The sequence below is a fragment of the Chiloscyllium plagiosum genome, chromosome 23, assembly GCF_004010195.1.
Source record: "Chiloscyllium plagiosum isolate BGI_BamShark_2017 chromosome 23, ASM401019v2, whole genome shotgun sequence".
Taxonomy (NCBI): domain Eukaryota; kingdom Metazoa; phylum Chordata; class Chondrichthyes; order Orectolobiformes; family Hemiscylliidae; genus Chiloscyllium; species Chiloscyllium plagiosum.
The window spans coordinates 7,352,366-7,369,538 of record NC_057732.1 but is presented as its reverse complement, the minus strand read 5'-3'; the positions used below and the strand labels follow the sequence as shown (position 1 = coordinate 7,369,538).

The 17,173-nt window shown below is 43.8% G+C and overlaps 1 protein-coding gene across 1 annotated transcript in view; it reads right to left on the bottom strand.

Moving 5' to 3' along the window:
• The window catches only part of st8sia1 (ST8 alpha-N-acetyl-neuraminide alpha-2,8-sialyltransferase 1), an 87,878-nt gene that overhangs the window by 22,330 nt on the left and 48,375 nt on the right, over positions 1–17,173 (bottom strand). The window contains exon 4 of the mRNA XM_043713425.1: positions 2,216–2,308. Coding sequence (XP_043569360.1) covers positions 2,216–2,308 — 93 coding nt within the window. The remainder of the gene's footprint in view (positions 1–2,215; positions 2,309–17,173) is intronic.

Sequence of the window (17,173 nt, the reverse complement as noted above, 5' to 3'; positions counted from 1 at the left end):
ACCACATTTGTTAGCCTCCAATCTTCTGGCACTACTCCTGTAGACAACGAGGACATAAAAATTAAGGCCAATGGCTCTGCAATCTCCTCCCTTGCTTCCCAGAGAATCCTAGGATAAATGCCATCAGGCCCAGGGGACTTATCTATTTTCATCCTTTCCAGAATTTCCAACACCTCTTCTCTACATACCTCAAAGTCATCCATTCTACTTAATTGTGACTCGGTACTCACATCGACAACATGTCCTGTTCCTGAGTGAATACTGACGAAAAGTATTCATTCAGTGTCTCCCCAATCTCTTCAGCCTCCACACGCAACTTCCCACTACTATCCTTGACTGGATCTATTCCTACCCTAGTCATTCTTTTATTCCTGAAAGCTTTAAAAGGGACCTAACGGGCAGCTTTTTCATGCAGCGGGTGGTGTGTGTACGGAATGGGCTGCAGAGGAAGTGGTGGAGGCTGGTACAATTACAACATTTAAAAGGCATCTGGATGGGTATGTGAATAGGAAGGGGTTGAAGGGATATGGGCCAAATGCTGGCAAATGGGACTAGATTGATTTAGGATATCTGGTTGGCATGGACAAATTGGACCAAAAGGTTTGTTTCTGTGCTGTACAAGTCTATGATTCGAAGACGTTAGTGTTTCTTTTAAGCTTTGAGTGTTTTCTGAGTATTTTTCTGTATCTGAAGCACAGTGAAACTTATCAGGTAAATGGAGTTTGATCTTACACTGCGACAAGCTGCTGAACATTCCTTGACAGTAATATTTAGTCTGGGATTTTTGTGAACAACACTTACAGCAGACTTGACTGAGAATTCAAACTCCGCTGCACCATCATAAAGCAAAGCAGGAAATCACGGTGCTGGTGAAAGATTACTGACGTAAACTATTCACCTGGCACACTCTTCCAGTAATGCAGAGTATTTCCAGAAAAGAAAGAACTTGGTCTCAAAGCTTGAACAGCTTCATCACGATGCAAACAACAAACAGTATATCTTCAAAATGCTGTGGTAACGTGGGCAATGCGATAGATCCAACAAAATCAATAGAGTGACCAGAAATCTGCCTTCAGGGATGGACTTTAGAGGGAAAGTTCTTCCTCAGGTAAACTCTCCTGTTCTTCATTGCAATAGTGCCCTAGATTCTTTTCCATACACCTGATGGGACTTCAGTTTAATTTCCCATTGGAAAGGCAGCACCTTCGGCAATGTGGCACTTCCTCAGTACTGCAGTGAAACGTTGGCCCACCATTTATGCTCAGGTCCCGGCCTGAACCCACAAATATTGACTTTGAACTTGAGAGTGCTATCGCTCAGCCACCAGAGGAAGGGATCCTTAAGCAGTACAGAAACTTGGGAGTCGTCGTAACAGTTGGGTACCATAGTTGGCCTAAACAAAAACAATTTACTTGGTGTGGATCAACAATCACATCAGAGATCCTCCCAGTCTGTAGCAACTGGGCAACTGGGGTTGGGGGAGGAATTGAATCCCAGCTCAACTCTGTTTCTAACAGAAACTGTTTCGCTTGCTGAAGAAGAGAGTAAAACAGTAAAATTACCATAATTGCTTCAGCAGTAGTCAAGCTCGTGTATAAGTCAATGGAGTTAAGATGCAGATCAGTCACAGTGTAACTGGGGATAAGTGGAAGAGGCTGAATGGTCTCCTATTGCTTTGTCCTTGAAAGGTTCCAAAACATAAGTAACGCAATCAAATCATGTTAGCACAGTGACACTGGTCTTCAAATATGAAGAAGCAAAGACTATCCTTTGTCTGAAGACAGTTTGCCATTTGCTCTCACTGAGCGTTTCATTGCTAATATTTAATGTTTGGAATAGGTCCAAAAGGCATGATGATTATTAATGAGTGACACGATACTTCAACTGCGCAGACTGAGTTAAAAGGTACAGACCATAAATGCTGGTATGCTTATCCTCCTTATCATTGATGTTATGCCGCGGAAGGTCAGCTAGAGGCCTGAACAACTCGGATAATAACAGGGTGCAGGGATATGAGGAAAAAGCAGCAGATTGGCACGAGGGAGTAGGACTGGTACAGACACAATGGGCTGAATGGTCACCTTCTGCATTGTACCAGTCCTGTGACTCTGTGAACTGGACGTGTTCCAGTGCAGGAGAATCAAATCTCAATGAACCAGACTCTGCCTGTACTCTGATCTTGAGTTTGGGATTATTGTAAGAATGCTGCACTCACCTTTTCTCAATGATGCTTGGGTTTGCAGTCACCAGGTGCGTCCTATAGCCTGCATCCTTGGTGTATTCATTAGATAGAGGAGGGAGGTTACACCTGCAAAGAGAGGAAAAAAAAGAGATGCCTTTAAATCATTGAAATCTGTGTTTACTTTACTTGTTCACACCCATGAAAAGAGGAAGGGCCCATTCCCGATGAAGGGTTCTCGCCCGAAACTTCGATTCTCCTGCTCCTCAGATGCTGTCTGACCTGCTGTGCTTTTCCAGCACCACACTCTCGACGCTAATCTCCAGCATCTGCAGTCCTCACTTTCATCATGAAAAAATACCGTCTACCCTTAGCTCCTGAGGTCCTAGTGCCTTAGCACACAGAGCTACAACCACTGGCAGTGCCTCTATAGGTCACTGGCTCAATCAGGGATATCGGTGTTGGGTCAGCTACCCAGCTGGCAATGGCCTTGGGCACATGGTGAGGTGGAAGCGGGTACATACATGTTCTTCCTCACTTCACAATATAGTAATTGTAATGAGGTCAGTCACAGAGTATGAGTTCTCTGATTGGGGCTATTTGTCTGGTTCAATCAGGGAGCCCTGGCTGACATAGAAGGGTGAATGTCAGATATATGGAGCCCAGAACGCCTGACTCAGTGAGACAGAGGCAATGCCATATTCAAGGGCTATGCATTTGTGAGCAAAGGGTGATTGGTGATGGGATGCCAGCCTCTGAGGAGTTATTTCACATAGAAACATCGTTTTTAAGGAAAACAATATTTTGTTGTGAGGAATCCCGAGGTGTTCGGTCCCACTCACAGCTGACTAGTTTCTGAATGGAGTCCTTCACACTTTAAGGTATTTATCACCTGCTTAAGGAGATCACCTAGGACGTGTAACAAAACATTCCACAAGCTTAAAACGGGGGACACGTGCACACTGACTACAGGTTTAAAACAATGGGCTTAATAATTCCAGACACCATTAAAGCTCATGCCAGGTTCTAATCCTAAGCAACTAAAGAGTCTGATGTAGGTGGACAAAAACAAAACACATGATAAGTATAACATATGAAATGTCTTCTCTATATTTACTTTCATTAAGTACCATAGAGAAGTATTGCCTTCTATAATACCGCTCCCGTCCCATCTGTCTACAAACCATTATGTCTAATGACTATTACATGATGACCATTAAAATATCAAAGACATCACAGCCAAACTAGGGACCATAAATCAGGAAACTTCAATGTTGCTTTACAATTATGATCTATAGTGCCCTTAAAATAGGACAAAGTGTCAAGGCATTCAATAAAGGCTTAAGGTCCCAGAGCCAAAGCCAAAGATACTCTGAGGGGGCTGATCAAACACTTGCTCAAAGAGATGAGTTTTATGATGGGATTGAAAAGGAGGAGAGGGAGTTAAACACAGTAAAGACTTTATGGGAGGGGTTTCCAACATCAAACGTCAGATGGTGTGAGAGTCATGCAGAAAGTAATGGTGAGTTCATCAAGGAAAACATTGCAGAAATTACTGGCAGCTTGAGAAATATGAGATTGAGCAATTTGACTTTTGGCAAAGTAGGAGTAAGATTATCAAGTAACATAATGCTGATCTGGACAAGGAAATATTAGGACGGATGACCACTGGTTTGGTCAGATTCTGAGAATATAAGTAGCATTATGAAGAAAGAGAGAGGGGTAAAGCTCAGTGAGGACTGGGAATGATAAGAAGTACCCCACTGAGTGGGGAATGTGCAGCAACTGGTAGGGAGAAACTGGGAGCTGGTGACAACAGCTTCCTCAACACCACTACATGCTGGGGTCAGCTGAGAATGAATGAAGCCATGTGTGATTAAAGTTGTTCTTTTATTTCAATTACTCTTGACTTAGAAAGCTTGGAGTGGAGGGAGGGAGGGGACAGCAAGTAGTAACAGCCTGGATACCAACAGTGGGGTGATGTTTTAAAAATATGACTAAAATTAGGGTTAATCGATGGTGGAGGATACAATCACTGGTTTCACTTTTGGTGCATCTGCTGTTTAAATGATCAGTTGTAGCTGACATCCATCACTACTAACTGACTCACTACTCTCCTGGGAATAATGACAAGGTTTGGCTTACTATCATCTAGGATAGCTTGATTTATGGCATTCGGTGCAAACACTCTGCCCAAGATGGAAATACGGGCCACACACTCATGACCTGTTTTTGGTCAAATATCCATCCATCGAACCTTTCCATATTCGGAGATGATCAGACGTTTTGGCCAGGTGACATTTACAAAAGCTTACCATTTGAAGACAACATGTATTGGCATCTTTGCCCAACCTCCGCAGACCAAAGCTTGGTTATGAAATGATTGTTTGCATCGCCAGCTGATCTTAAGGTGATTAGTTTTTCCCCCTTGATTGCCCTGTTTTGACCAATTGTGAATAGTTTGAGGAGAAAGTGAGGTCTGCAGATGCTGGAGATCAGAGATGGAAATGTGTTGCTGGAAAAGCGCAGCAGGTCAGGCAGCATCTAGGGAACAGGAGAATCGACGTTTCGGGCATTAGCCCTTCTTCAGGAATTGTATTCCTGAATTGTTCTCTAGATGCTGCCTGACCTGCTGCGCTCTTCCAGCAACACATTTCCATAATTGTGAATAGTGCTGACTAAAACAGAGATGCACGAGTGGTGTCACTTTCACTTCGGACACACGATTGGCACTTTCAAAGACTCTTCACGATCATCACGCATGCACTGTATGATTGAAATGTATTGCTGTTGGATCTATCACATTTTTCTTCGTCATGTGACTTGCTCTAAGAGTGCTGCAAAACTTTGAGATCCAAAACATTTGTAATACAAAGAGCTGACATTCAGGCTTTCTCCAGTGCTGACTGCATACCCACTTGATTGATCACAGTGATTATATTCTAGATGTTGTGGGTGTAGGGACTTTATTTCCCAACCAGGAACTCTACCTTTTACCCAGTTTGAAATTTCTTATTCAGTTTAAAGACCACAATGTGGCCCGGTTTTTCCTCCCTCATGTTGACAATGAGTATAAAGGAACCCTCTTATGTGTGATACCTAGAGCCATAGAGTCACACAGATGTACAGCATAGAAACAGACCCTTCGGTCCAACCCGTCCATGCCGACCAGATATCCCAACCCAATCTAGTCCCACCTGCCAGCACCCGGCCCATATCCCTCCAAACCCTTCCTATTCATATACCCATCCAAATGCCTCTTAAATGTTGCAATTGTACCAGCCTCCACCACATCCTGTGGCAGTTCATTCCATACACGTACCACCCTCTGCGTGAAAAGGTTGCCCCTTAGGTCTCTTTTATATCTGTCCCATCTCACCCTAAACCTATGCCCTCTAGTTCTGGACTCCCCGACCCCAGAGGAAAAGACTTTGCCTATTTATCCTATCCATGCCCCTCATAATTTTGTAAACCTCTATAAGGTCACCCCTCAGCCTCTGACACTCCAGGGAAAACAGCCCCAGCCTGTTCAGCCTCTCCCTATAGCTCAGATCCTCCAACCCTGGCAACATCTTTGTAAATCTTTTCTGAACCTCTTCAAGTTTCACAACAGGAAGGAGACCAGAACTGCATGCAATATTCCAACATGACCTCCCAACTGCTGTACTCAATACTCTGACCAATAAAGGAAAGCCTTCTTCAGAAAAGTGTAAGAATAAGAAAACATATAGCACAATTTTTAACTTTCCAAATATTAACTGGGGATAAATTTTCTTAAGTTACATCCAGCAGAATCTTTTTAACTAATACACAGAAAGCCCAAAAATAGAGGGAGCAGTTCTGGACCTAACATTTGAAAATTAGCCCAAGCAGATGGACAGCATATCAACATGGTTGTATTTGGAAATAGTGATCATTACTGGGTTAGATTTAGAATAGTTGTAGAAATGAATGGACTGGGAATAAAAGTTCTAAATTGTGGAAAGACAAACTTTAATAAGATATGATTTGGTCAAGTGGACTGGGAGCAATTGCTTATAGAAAGAAACTATCAGAGCAATAGGATGCATACAACAAGCAAATGGGATCAAGACCAGAGAAAATTGGATGCAAAGGGATATAAAGGTTAGGATTAAGAAGAAAAACGAAACTTGAGAGATAGCTTTTAAAGGCATCAAAGTGTATAGGGAGAAACCGAGAGTACGGCATTGAGATAGAAGAGCATTCATGATCATTCTGGATGGCAAAGCAGATTCAAAGGACTGAATGCCCTAAACCTGTTCCTATCTGTAATGATGATGTAATATGGCAGAGCTCCTGGAAAAGAGCAAGGCGGAACTTAAAAAGCATATCAGAAAGCTCAGATAATGATAAAGTATTGGTAGGTAGAATAAAAGAAAAATGTAAAAAGGGCAAGTGTATATCCACAGAAAGTAATGGTAAAGAGATCCATTGGGAGCCATAGAGGTAATGTATGTGTAGACTCAGAAAATGTGGGCATCATCTTTTATGAATATCTTGAGAATCTTCACAATTGAAAAGGATGATACAGGTATAGACATCAGGGTGGAAGACTATGAAATATTAGAATAAATCAGCAGAAGGAGCACTACTAGTCAGTTTAACAACCTTAAAAGTGGATAAATCCACAGGTCTTGTTTAGATGTATCCCAGGCTTTTGAGGGAGGCAATGGAGGAGATATCAGGGGCCTTGGCATTAATCTTCAAATCCTCTCAGGCCACAGGTGAGGTTTGAGCTAACTACGAATGTCCAATTATTTAAGAAAAGGAATAGACCAAGAAATTATAGGCTAGTCAGTCTAACCTCAGTGGTTGACAGGTTATTGGAAAATGCTAAGGCACAGAACATAACTGCTCGTGTAGCACAATCATAACATCCTTGCCTCTAGGTTCACATCTCACCAGCCCCAGAGCTGTGTCACAACATGTTCAAGCAATTGATTCAAAATAAATTTTTTTTGCGCTTAGAGGGAAACAAATTAGTCAGGCGATCAGTTTTGGAAAACAAAACCAGGAGTGTTATGAGGCTAATGCATTTGATGTGGTCTACATGGATTTTGGCAAGGTCCCTCATGGCAGTTTGGTAAAGAAAGTAAGAATCTTTGGGATCCGTTGGACAGAAAAATTGACTGAGGCAGGAAGCAAAAGGTGATGGGTGGGGGGTGGCGGTAATACAATGTTCCGGTGACTGGAAGTCTGTTTTTATTGAGGTTCCACAAGCTCACTGGCAAGGCCCATACTATGGTGGTGTACATGAAAGATTATGATTTAAGTATAGGGGGTATGATTAAGTTTGCAAGTAACACAAAAATATCTGAGGTGTTAAATAGTAAAGAGGATAACTGTAAACATCAGGAGCATATCAATTGACTGATTAGATGGGCAGAGTGTTGAAAATGACATTCAACTTGGAACAGTGTGAATTAATGCAATTGGGAGGGCTAACATGACAAGGGATTGCACCCTGGTAGGATGCAATGGTAGGACCCTGGAAACTAATGAAGATTAGCGGGACCATGGTGTGCAGAGACACAGGTCCCTTCAGGTTGCATCTGGAATAATTCCCTTTATTAGCCAAGCCATAGTATTCAAAAACATTGGAGGCAGTTATGCTGGAAATGTATAAGCCTGATGGTAAGGCCACAACTGTAGAATTATGGGCAGTTGTTACATTATAGGAAGTTGTGACTGCATTACAGAAGATGCAAAGGAGATTTACCATGTTGCTGCCTGGGCTGAGGATCTGAACTATGAGGAAAGATTGGATCTGATGCTGTTGTTTTCCTTGGAGCAGTGAACAGTTAGAGGGTACCTGATGGAGGTGTATAAGATGATGAGGGGCTTAGATAGGGTGGATAGAAAGGTACATTCTCATTAGCAGAGGGAGCACAGATTTAAAATGAAATAGAAGGCTTACAGGATCACTGAGAATATTTTTACAAAATGTATGGCCTTGAGTCTGGAACTCTCTGCCAAAAAAAGGGTGGTTGAGCCAGAAAGTCTCGTAATATTTAAGGAGTATTTAAATATTCATTTGCATTATCATGGTCTCCAGGGCTATGGGCCAAGAGTTGGAAAATGGGATGAGTGTAATCAGATCTTTATTAACCAACGTGGACACTGGTTGCCCAAATGTTCTTTTCCACTGTGACTGAATTTTCGAGGAATGAAAATTGTTATGAGCCCTCAGTGAAAAATCAGGACATGGATTGGCGAGGGCTGTAAAAGGTGGGTAATGTATTTAAAACAGCACAGCTATTACAACGGCAGGCACCTTAGAACTTGGGACCCCACTTTGGGATGCCCTGTTGAACTTGCTATATAGCAATAACCTTATCAGCAGGGGAGGAAAACATCAGGAACACAGAAATGAGGATGCCTGAATAGGATCTAGAGCACAACCGTGTTGCATTCATTCAATTTATCACTCTGAAAATTTGGCAGTGAAGCCAATAAACTGTACAGCAGTCAATGGAAGGGGCAGATGAGACTGGAGGGCTTTAGTGGACAGCCCATTCTTTCCAAAGCCTTGTATGGTCATGCTCTGCTCACAATATTGACACTTTGTGGAAATTTATTCAATAGAGAGGTATATACTTTCCTACATTTTTTTTTCTTTTCCCTGGCTTATAGAGATCACATTCACAGTAGATCTGCATAGAAACTGTACAGTACTATACTGAGGTACATTGCACTGAATTAACGTGCAGTGAAGTCATGCAAAGTGCACAGCCTCTTGCAATTTGGAATGTTCCACAGAATGTCAGCAAGGGGGTCACAGAAATGCTCTTTGTCTGACATGCTGGCTGTCATATGAAGTTGGTGCTTTGGCACATATGATATTAACCGTGTAACAACTGTCGGGATATGAAGTCCTCTATGGTTGGTACTGACTACTCAAGTAAGTGTCAACCAACTCCTCACTATAAAACCTTACTGTGCATGGTCTTCAGTGCTCTTTCCAAGCCTATAGAAGATGTAAGTGACCTCACAAATATAATCTGTGATTGCATCCTCCAAGTGTGTTGCTCTGTGGCCCTTTGCACACCAGCAAGTACCTTTCCCTAACCCCTATCAGTGAAATGCTGCTAAGCCACAAATGCCCTCAAAAGGGTGCCCCAACTTGACAACCTAAAGCTCCTCATAAACGCCAGTAATTTAACCTCCTCCATAAAATCCACATAAGTACTAAACCACCTCAGTACCTGCTACATACAATCAAGTAGTGGATGCTGGACAGTCAAGAAACTAAGGAGGGACTGGGACCTTTAAACAATGCCTCGAGTTTTCCATGTCCTTTCTCAATTCAACCTAATTTACTGCTGAATGAGGAACGCAATGCCGCGTTCTGGGAAAGACAACATCAGAATCAATTGTTTTGCATGCTCCTTCAGGGATTTCCCTTATAAATCAAATAAATAAATCAAAATTAAGCAAACAGGAATACAAAGAGTGAGGAGCAGAATTAATGTTAAAAAATATCCAAAGTAAACTGTAGGTTTTTTTTTAAAATATCTTTTACTGTCTTTCTTATATTGATTAAAAATCATGGTATGCTAACTTGGGAACATAGCCTGTAGCTTTTAGAAATAAAAGATTACTTTAACCACAACATTGTAAAGGTCGAGGTGCACAATAGATTCGATGACAAGGCAAATTTGACCTTTTGCTGCAGAAATGGGCGGCACGGTGGCTCAGTCGTTAGCACTACTGCCTCACAGCACCAGGGTCCCAGGTTCGAGTCCAGCCTTGGGCAACTGTTTGTGTGGAGTTTGCACATTCTGCGTGGGTTTCCTCCAGGTGCTCAGATTTCCTCCCACAGTCCAAAGATGTGCAGGTCAGGTGAATTGGCCATGCTAAATTGCCCATAGTGTTAGGTGCGTTAGTCAGAGGGAAATGGGATCTGGGTGGGTTACTCTTCGGAGGGTCGGTGTGGACTGGTTGGGCCGAAGAGCCTGTTTCCACACTGTAGGGAAAGTCTAAGGCAGAGATTTTCCATTTTGTAGTCGAAGGAGGCGTGGGCATAATGGGAGGGAAAGAAAGAAGATCGTCTGAGGGCACATGGATGGCACAGATGGCATGTCACAGAGGTGAGTTTAGGGCCCACTATGAGACTAGACGGCATTGGCAGAGGCTGCATCGGCAAAGTGGGCCCGAACTGGACTCATGGTGGCGGTGGAGTTAAGGTTGAGCCAGTGCTGTAACCGGTGGCATCTGCAATGGCATGATGCAGGGTGGACTCAGTGGCGAAGGCATCGGTGGAGGGGAGATGGCGCCGAAGAGTGACGACTTTCAATCGAGTGGTGGTGGCACGGTGAAGGAGAGTCATGCCTGGCCACCAGGCCCAAGGTGGAGCACTTCACAAGAAGGACTGTAAAGTTGAACACATTATTTCTTTATTTTTCTGCCTTTATGTTCTATGTTTTGGCTTATTTTTCTGCGTTTTAAGATGGTGCCGGAGAGTGGCGAGACTACACAATGCTTTTCACTGTATTTTGTATGATCCAATTTGAGTTATTACTGTCACGTGTGCCTGAGGACAATGAAAAGTATTGTTTTGTGAGCAGTGCAGGCAGATCATACCAAACGAGGACATAGAGATCACAGGATCCCCAGACTGAGTGAGGCATAATGGTTGTGAGAAATGTGAGAAAAAGATCTGCTGTAGAGAGCTCAAAAAGAGTCATCTCGTGTTGGCACCATCTTGAAGTAACAAAATACGCGTGACAATAAATAAGTCAAATAACTTCTGAAATACGGAGCCACATTTATAATCGTATGTTCTCTCGTCACCATTTCCTGTATGTGTGAGTCTCTGTCTAGCCCCAAGTGTAACACTAAAGGTACAGAGCCCATGCACTGTTAATGCTACACAACGTTTTATGGTTCGTGGTGTGTTCACTACTTTGAATCTTTCCAGACAAACACTGCTATTGTATCACAGGCAACACTGGGGCAATTTTGTGTTGAATGATCTTGGATTGGGGCCAGGATCTGGACTGCACACAGTCGACCAATACCTCAGCTTCCCACAGCACATAGTGTGTGTCAGCCTCCGTGTAGGTGTCTGTCTCATGGTGTTACCCTTTGAAGGGTCTCCCATCATTTGCAAGCGGAAGCCTAATCCATCACTGTCCAAAACACTACCCCATCGCGCTACCCCCCAACTCCCTGCAAACCCCCCCCCCCGACCCAACTTCACCCCTCCATCCTCTCCAGGTGTGAGCACAGCCATTTTCATCTCCCTTGCGCAATGTTAATTACAGTACAGTAGAAAGCGGCAGTGTCCATGCCTCAAACTGAGAGTCTTAAGGCTCTGCCTCTTCATCTTGGTGAACCTTCAGATGTATACACCCCTGTCTGATTGCCCCAATCAACCCCATCGGTTTTGCATGCTCCAAATCCCCACCCAACTCTCTGAGTCTTTGTCTGCCCACGTTACCGCCCCAGCACCATCTTATCAAGCAAACATACCAGGTCTGGTAGCCCGCTATCCCTGCATGGAAGCTCCCCTGAAAGAAGCCAGGGTGCTATTGAACATTGACGTTTCCTGCCATTCCACCTCCTCCCCCCTTGCTCTAGTGTATTGATTTGCTCCCCCCCACCTCAGTATTTCACAATCTTGTATTTAGTGTTCTGACTCCCAACCCCACAATTAAGTTAGCCAGCCTTCCTCGCGCACTGATTACCTGCCCTAACTTTCAGTGCTTAGACCCCCAGGACTCTCTGGGGCACACCTCCTTGAACGACTTAACCAGAAAGCCCTGAAATGACCAGACCACCCCTCCCCAACCAACCCGACTGAGATTTGTATGTCACCCCGACGGCTTTCCCACTGCTCCTCATACTGATTGGATTAGGACCTTGGTCTACTCCCCAGACGAGGGGCACTGACCCTCTGATTGTGAGTGTCGCCTCTACTGATTCTGCATTAAACTGCAAGGTCTGAAGGAGATACTAGAAGCCTTTAAAAAATGTGCTTCAGGGTGTAAGGCACGGAGCTGCAAACATGCAGGTAAGTGCAAAGTGAGTGAATGCTCTGACCCAGTGAGCAGCCCTGAGATGCAGCCTGGGTGCCTGTCTGCGTTCAAAGTGCCCTTGCAGCAGTCTTTCAGTGAGAGTACCCAGTGGGTCCCAAAGTGCAGCACACAGGGCAGGAGCGCATTGTCAGTGGGATTGGAGACGTCCCACAATGGTGCAGAGGGGCTGGGACACATTGGATGCAAATGTTCCCGGATGTGGGATGCGTGTGGCCAACTCCCATGGAGCGTGGCCTCAGGTGACGGTGCCAAGATGGAGGGCCACAGGAACAAGAAGTGAGCTGGAGTCACCAGGTACCTGCTCAAACCTCCATGCCAGTAATTCCCAGTTCCTTGCTCCCATCCAGGGGCTGGGAGAATGGGAACCTACACATTATCAAATCATGATACAGTCCTAATGAAGATAATGAATGAAAATCTCTCCTAATAGACCCCCGTTATAGAATAGAATCCCAACAGTGTGGAAATAGACTCTTAAGCCTAACAAGTCCACACTGACCCTCTGAAAAGTAACCCACCCAGGCCCATTCCCCTACCCTATTGTCCTATATTTACCCCTGACTAATGCACCTAGCCTACACATCCCTGAACACTTTTGGCAATTTAGCAAGGCCAATTGCTCACTGCACGTTGCTCACTAACAAGAATCACATCTTGAACATGGAACATGGTTGAAAAATGCGACTTGTCAGGGCAATGTCAAGAAAGGCTGCACTCGACTCTTCTCGCTATTCTCCCAGATGTTTCACCAAGGCCATGTTATTTGGGCTATAGTGGTGCAGTGGTAGTGTCCCTACCTCTGAGCCAGGTAGGCCTGGATTCAAATCCCACTTACTCCAGAGGTATATAAAAACCAGGGAATTCCTAGAAGCATGGCACTCATCCACAAACTCCATCAACAAATACACAGACCTGGACCCAATTTACCAGCCACTACAGCGGACAGCTGAAACTGACAACCGGAAGCGGCAGGGACAGGCCACTATAAATGCCGGAGGAAACACCACAGAATCACTTCACAGGAGGCTCCCAAGCACTGAGGATGTCACCTAGACAGGGGACGAAACGTTTGCAACAAAAACTTCCAGCTCGGCGAACAGAACCACAGCAACGAGCACCCAAGCTATAAATCTTCTCACAAACTTTGTATATAAAAACATTCTGAACTGCTTTATTGAGAAAGTACCTAACCACATTGTTCAGGTCATGAGGAAATTTCACCACTTGTTTCAAAAGAATATCTATCTGCATCTAAGACCTATATTTAGATGTCTTATAGAGGTAGATGTTTAAGATGCCTGGGATGTATTTCATGTATCACCACAGACACACATACATATTTTTGCTGCATGCACGTCCACAATTCTGGTACATTTTCCATATTTACTTTCAGAATTAGACTGACTAAAGCTGACATCCTGTCACATTGAAACAAACCTGTTCAATTTAGCCATTTCGCTTACTAATTAGGAAAACTGGTTTCTTGGAAACACCAAGATCCCCCTCCAAGCCATTCACCATCCAGACTTGTAAGCATAACGCCATTCCTTCACTGTCACTGGGTCAATATCCTAGAATTCCCTCCCTCAGGGCATTGTGAGTCACCCCGCAGCAGGTGGACTGCAGCGGTTCAGGAAGGCAGCTCACCCCCACCTTCTCAAGGGCAACTAGGGATGGACAATAAATGCTGGGCTCAGTGAACGAGACCCACATCCCATGAGTGAATAAAAAATAAAGAGCTACAGAGTTGGATTGATGATAAAGTTCAAAAGCAAACCTTGTTTTGCTGATGATTCTCCTCTATCTTTGCACTTACATAAATAAACTGAAGCTTGAATCAGTTTTATTTCTGTTAAGGTTAAAAGGTGAGAACGGCTTTTACACATTGTTTTATGTTCAGACATGATGAGGCTTGTGAATCTAGCAGTCGGAGCTACTTAGATTATTTCGCCCTTTTAAACTCACTAACCCCCATTCCCCCACACCCCCTCCTCCCATCCATGATCGTCTCTACTTCCACCATCCTCACATGGAGAGGCCTAATGGTATTATCAATGGGCTGCTGATCCAGAGACCCAGGTAACATTCCGGGGGTCCTGGATTCCAATCCCAGATTGTGGGGATTTGGTTGCATGCCTTTGATCTATTTCTACTATTCCCACCAACCATTAACACCAGCTATCCATCTATATCGCTCCTCTCCATAATGTGCACTCCCTTTGGCTTTTACTTAGTACCTTCCACTGGTTCCTCCTTACGCGTTAACAGGATAGAAAACATAATTTTTCAGCCACTCTTAGTTCCAAAAAAGAACCTTATTGGACTCAAAACGTTAATTCTGTGTTCTGTCTCCACAGATGTTGGCAGATCCTGGAGATGCTCCAGTAGTTTCTATTACACGGACAGCTAGGCCTCCTGCCTTTCTTTGCATTGTCAGTGACAGAACCTGTGGATAGTACTGTATTCATTAGATGCAAATCATCGAGCAACTAAGGTAATAAACAGCATGATCCCCCCTCCGCTCCCCCCCCCCTGGAAAGCTGGAGATAGAACAATGAACACAAGGACTCTCCAAAATGTTCCACCTTCAAGTTCAGTAGAGAATCAACTTACCCGAAATGCAGCCACAGAGATCCTCACAACTGCTACAAACCCTGTACTTTATGTGGCCCTCATTGCGAACTTAGAGATGAAGACTATGAGCTAGAGACTAGATTAGCTATAATTTGTACAATTCTACTGCCTTGGTTCACGTGTGTGTGTGTGTATGCGTGTGTGTGAGATGTGTTTTAAATTTACATTCAGTGGGTGGGAATAAATAACCCTTACATTAAAATCAACAATGCTTGCTGCGGAAGCATTTAATTAGACACACACAACAAGGACAAGAAATGTCATGCCCTTTCCAAACAAAATAAACTGATCACAGACAGTGGGAGGAATAACATACATTCTGTCCATGACAAGGGCACAAAATGAACAGTATCTGATTCAAAATCTTAGTCGATAACCTTGTTGCAAGTGAATGCATTTCCACGTTGGCTGTTGGCAGCTCTGGTATGTCGTATTCCTGTCCCTGCTACATCACCAAAGAACAAACGACAATGCTACTTGTAGTAGGTCAATGTGCAAAAACGGTCTGCATCAGCTCGTACACCACAACAGTGACCGCACTGCAAAAAGCTGGAAAGCACTTTGAGGTTGCGTGACATTGTAAAGGTTTCTGCAGAATTCTTCTTTCAATGTGATACATGTGCAGTCTTTTCTACACACTCCGAAAGAGCCTACTCACTCTGCCTGACGCTGTCAACATGCCTTTAGCATGTCCACTGGAATGGGGCAGTTGAATGCTTTTGTATAGCCTGACTGTTGTTGTTGTACACACTCCAGCTGCTTCAGTGCTGTTAAACAAAGGGATTATATAAATACATAGAGGGAGACCATTCAGGTTAATGGCTGTGGAGGACAAGGCACTGAATATATTCAAGACAGAGATAGTTTTTTGAAGACTTTAAAGGCATCAGAGGATGTGAGGAGAAAGCAGGAATTTGGCATTGAGTTAGAGGATCAGCCAGGACCATATTGAATGGCCTACTCTTTCCGAAGGAACCAGAACTTACACTAAAAGATGAAAGACTTAAGCTAAATTTGTTTAATATTACATTCCATGACACTGCAATCCTGTTGGTATAAAGTCTATGATTATGCTCCACAACCACCTAATGAAGGAGCAGTGTTTCAAAACCTAGTGCCTCCAAATAAACCTGCTGGACAATATCTTGGTATTATGTGAATTTTAACTTTGTCCTCATTTCTATGAATCATAGTGGTTCTCTGAGGGTTTATTAAATCGGTCACATTCTACTGCTTAGTGCCCACTGTTCTGCAAGTTGATTTCCGTCAATGGGCATCCAATTTTCTTTCGAAATCCATGATCGTCTCTACTTCCACCACCCTCACATGGAGAGGCCTAATGGTATTATCAATGGACTGGAGACCCAGGTAACATTCCGGGGGTCCTGGATTCCAATCCCAGATTGTGAAATTTGAGTTCAATAAAAATCTGGAATTAAGAGTCTAATAATGACCATGAATTGATTGCCAATGATTAGAAAAATCCATCTGGTTCACTAATGCCCTTTAAGAAAGTAGATTGCCATGTTTGCCTGGGTAACATGTGATTCCAGACCCACAGCAATGTGATTGGCTCTTAACTGCCCTCTGAGATGAGCAATAAATGCTGGCCTATCCCCATCCCCATCCCATGAATAAAGTAAAGGAAAAGCAGTGAATTTATGACCACTCATGCTTACTCTAAATAACCTTATAAAATATCTATTGTGTCATTGCTGGCTTCTTCCAGCTCTTGCCTCTTGTAAAATGACAAATGCAAATTGACCCATTCTGATCCAGAGGAGAAAGTGAGGTCTGCAGATGCTGGAGATCAAAGTTGAAACTTTATTGCTGGAACAGCACAGCAGGTCAGGCAGCATCCAGGGAACAGGAGATTCGACGTTTCGGGCACAGGCCCTTCTTCTGAAGTTTCAACCATTCTGATCCAGACCATTAATAAGGTGTTAGCTGGCCACATATCAGAGTAGTAGACTGGGTTTTTACTTCAGTGCAGCCCTGATATTGAGAGTAGGGAAATGCATTGTCTGAACCTGACAATAACAGAAGAAATCTTCGAGGAGAAAGTGAGGTCTGCAGATGCTGGAGATCAGAGCTGAAAATGTGTTGCTGGAAAAGCACAGCAGGTCAGGCAGCATCCAAGGAGAAGGAGAATCGACGTTTTTGGCATGAACCCTTCTTCAGGAATGAGGCAAGTGTGACCAGCAGGCTAAGATAAAAGGTAGGGAGGAGGGACTTGGGGGAGGGGCGTTGGAAATGCGATAGGTGGAAGGAGGTTAAGGTGAGGGTGATAGGCCGGAGT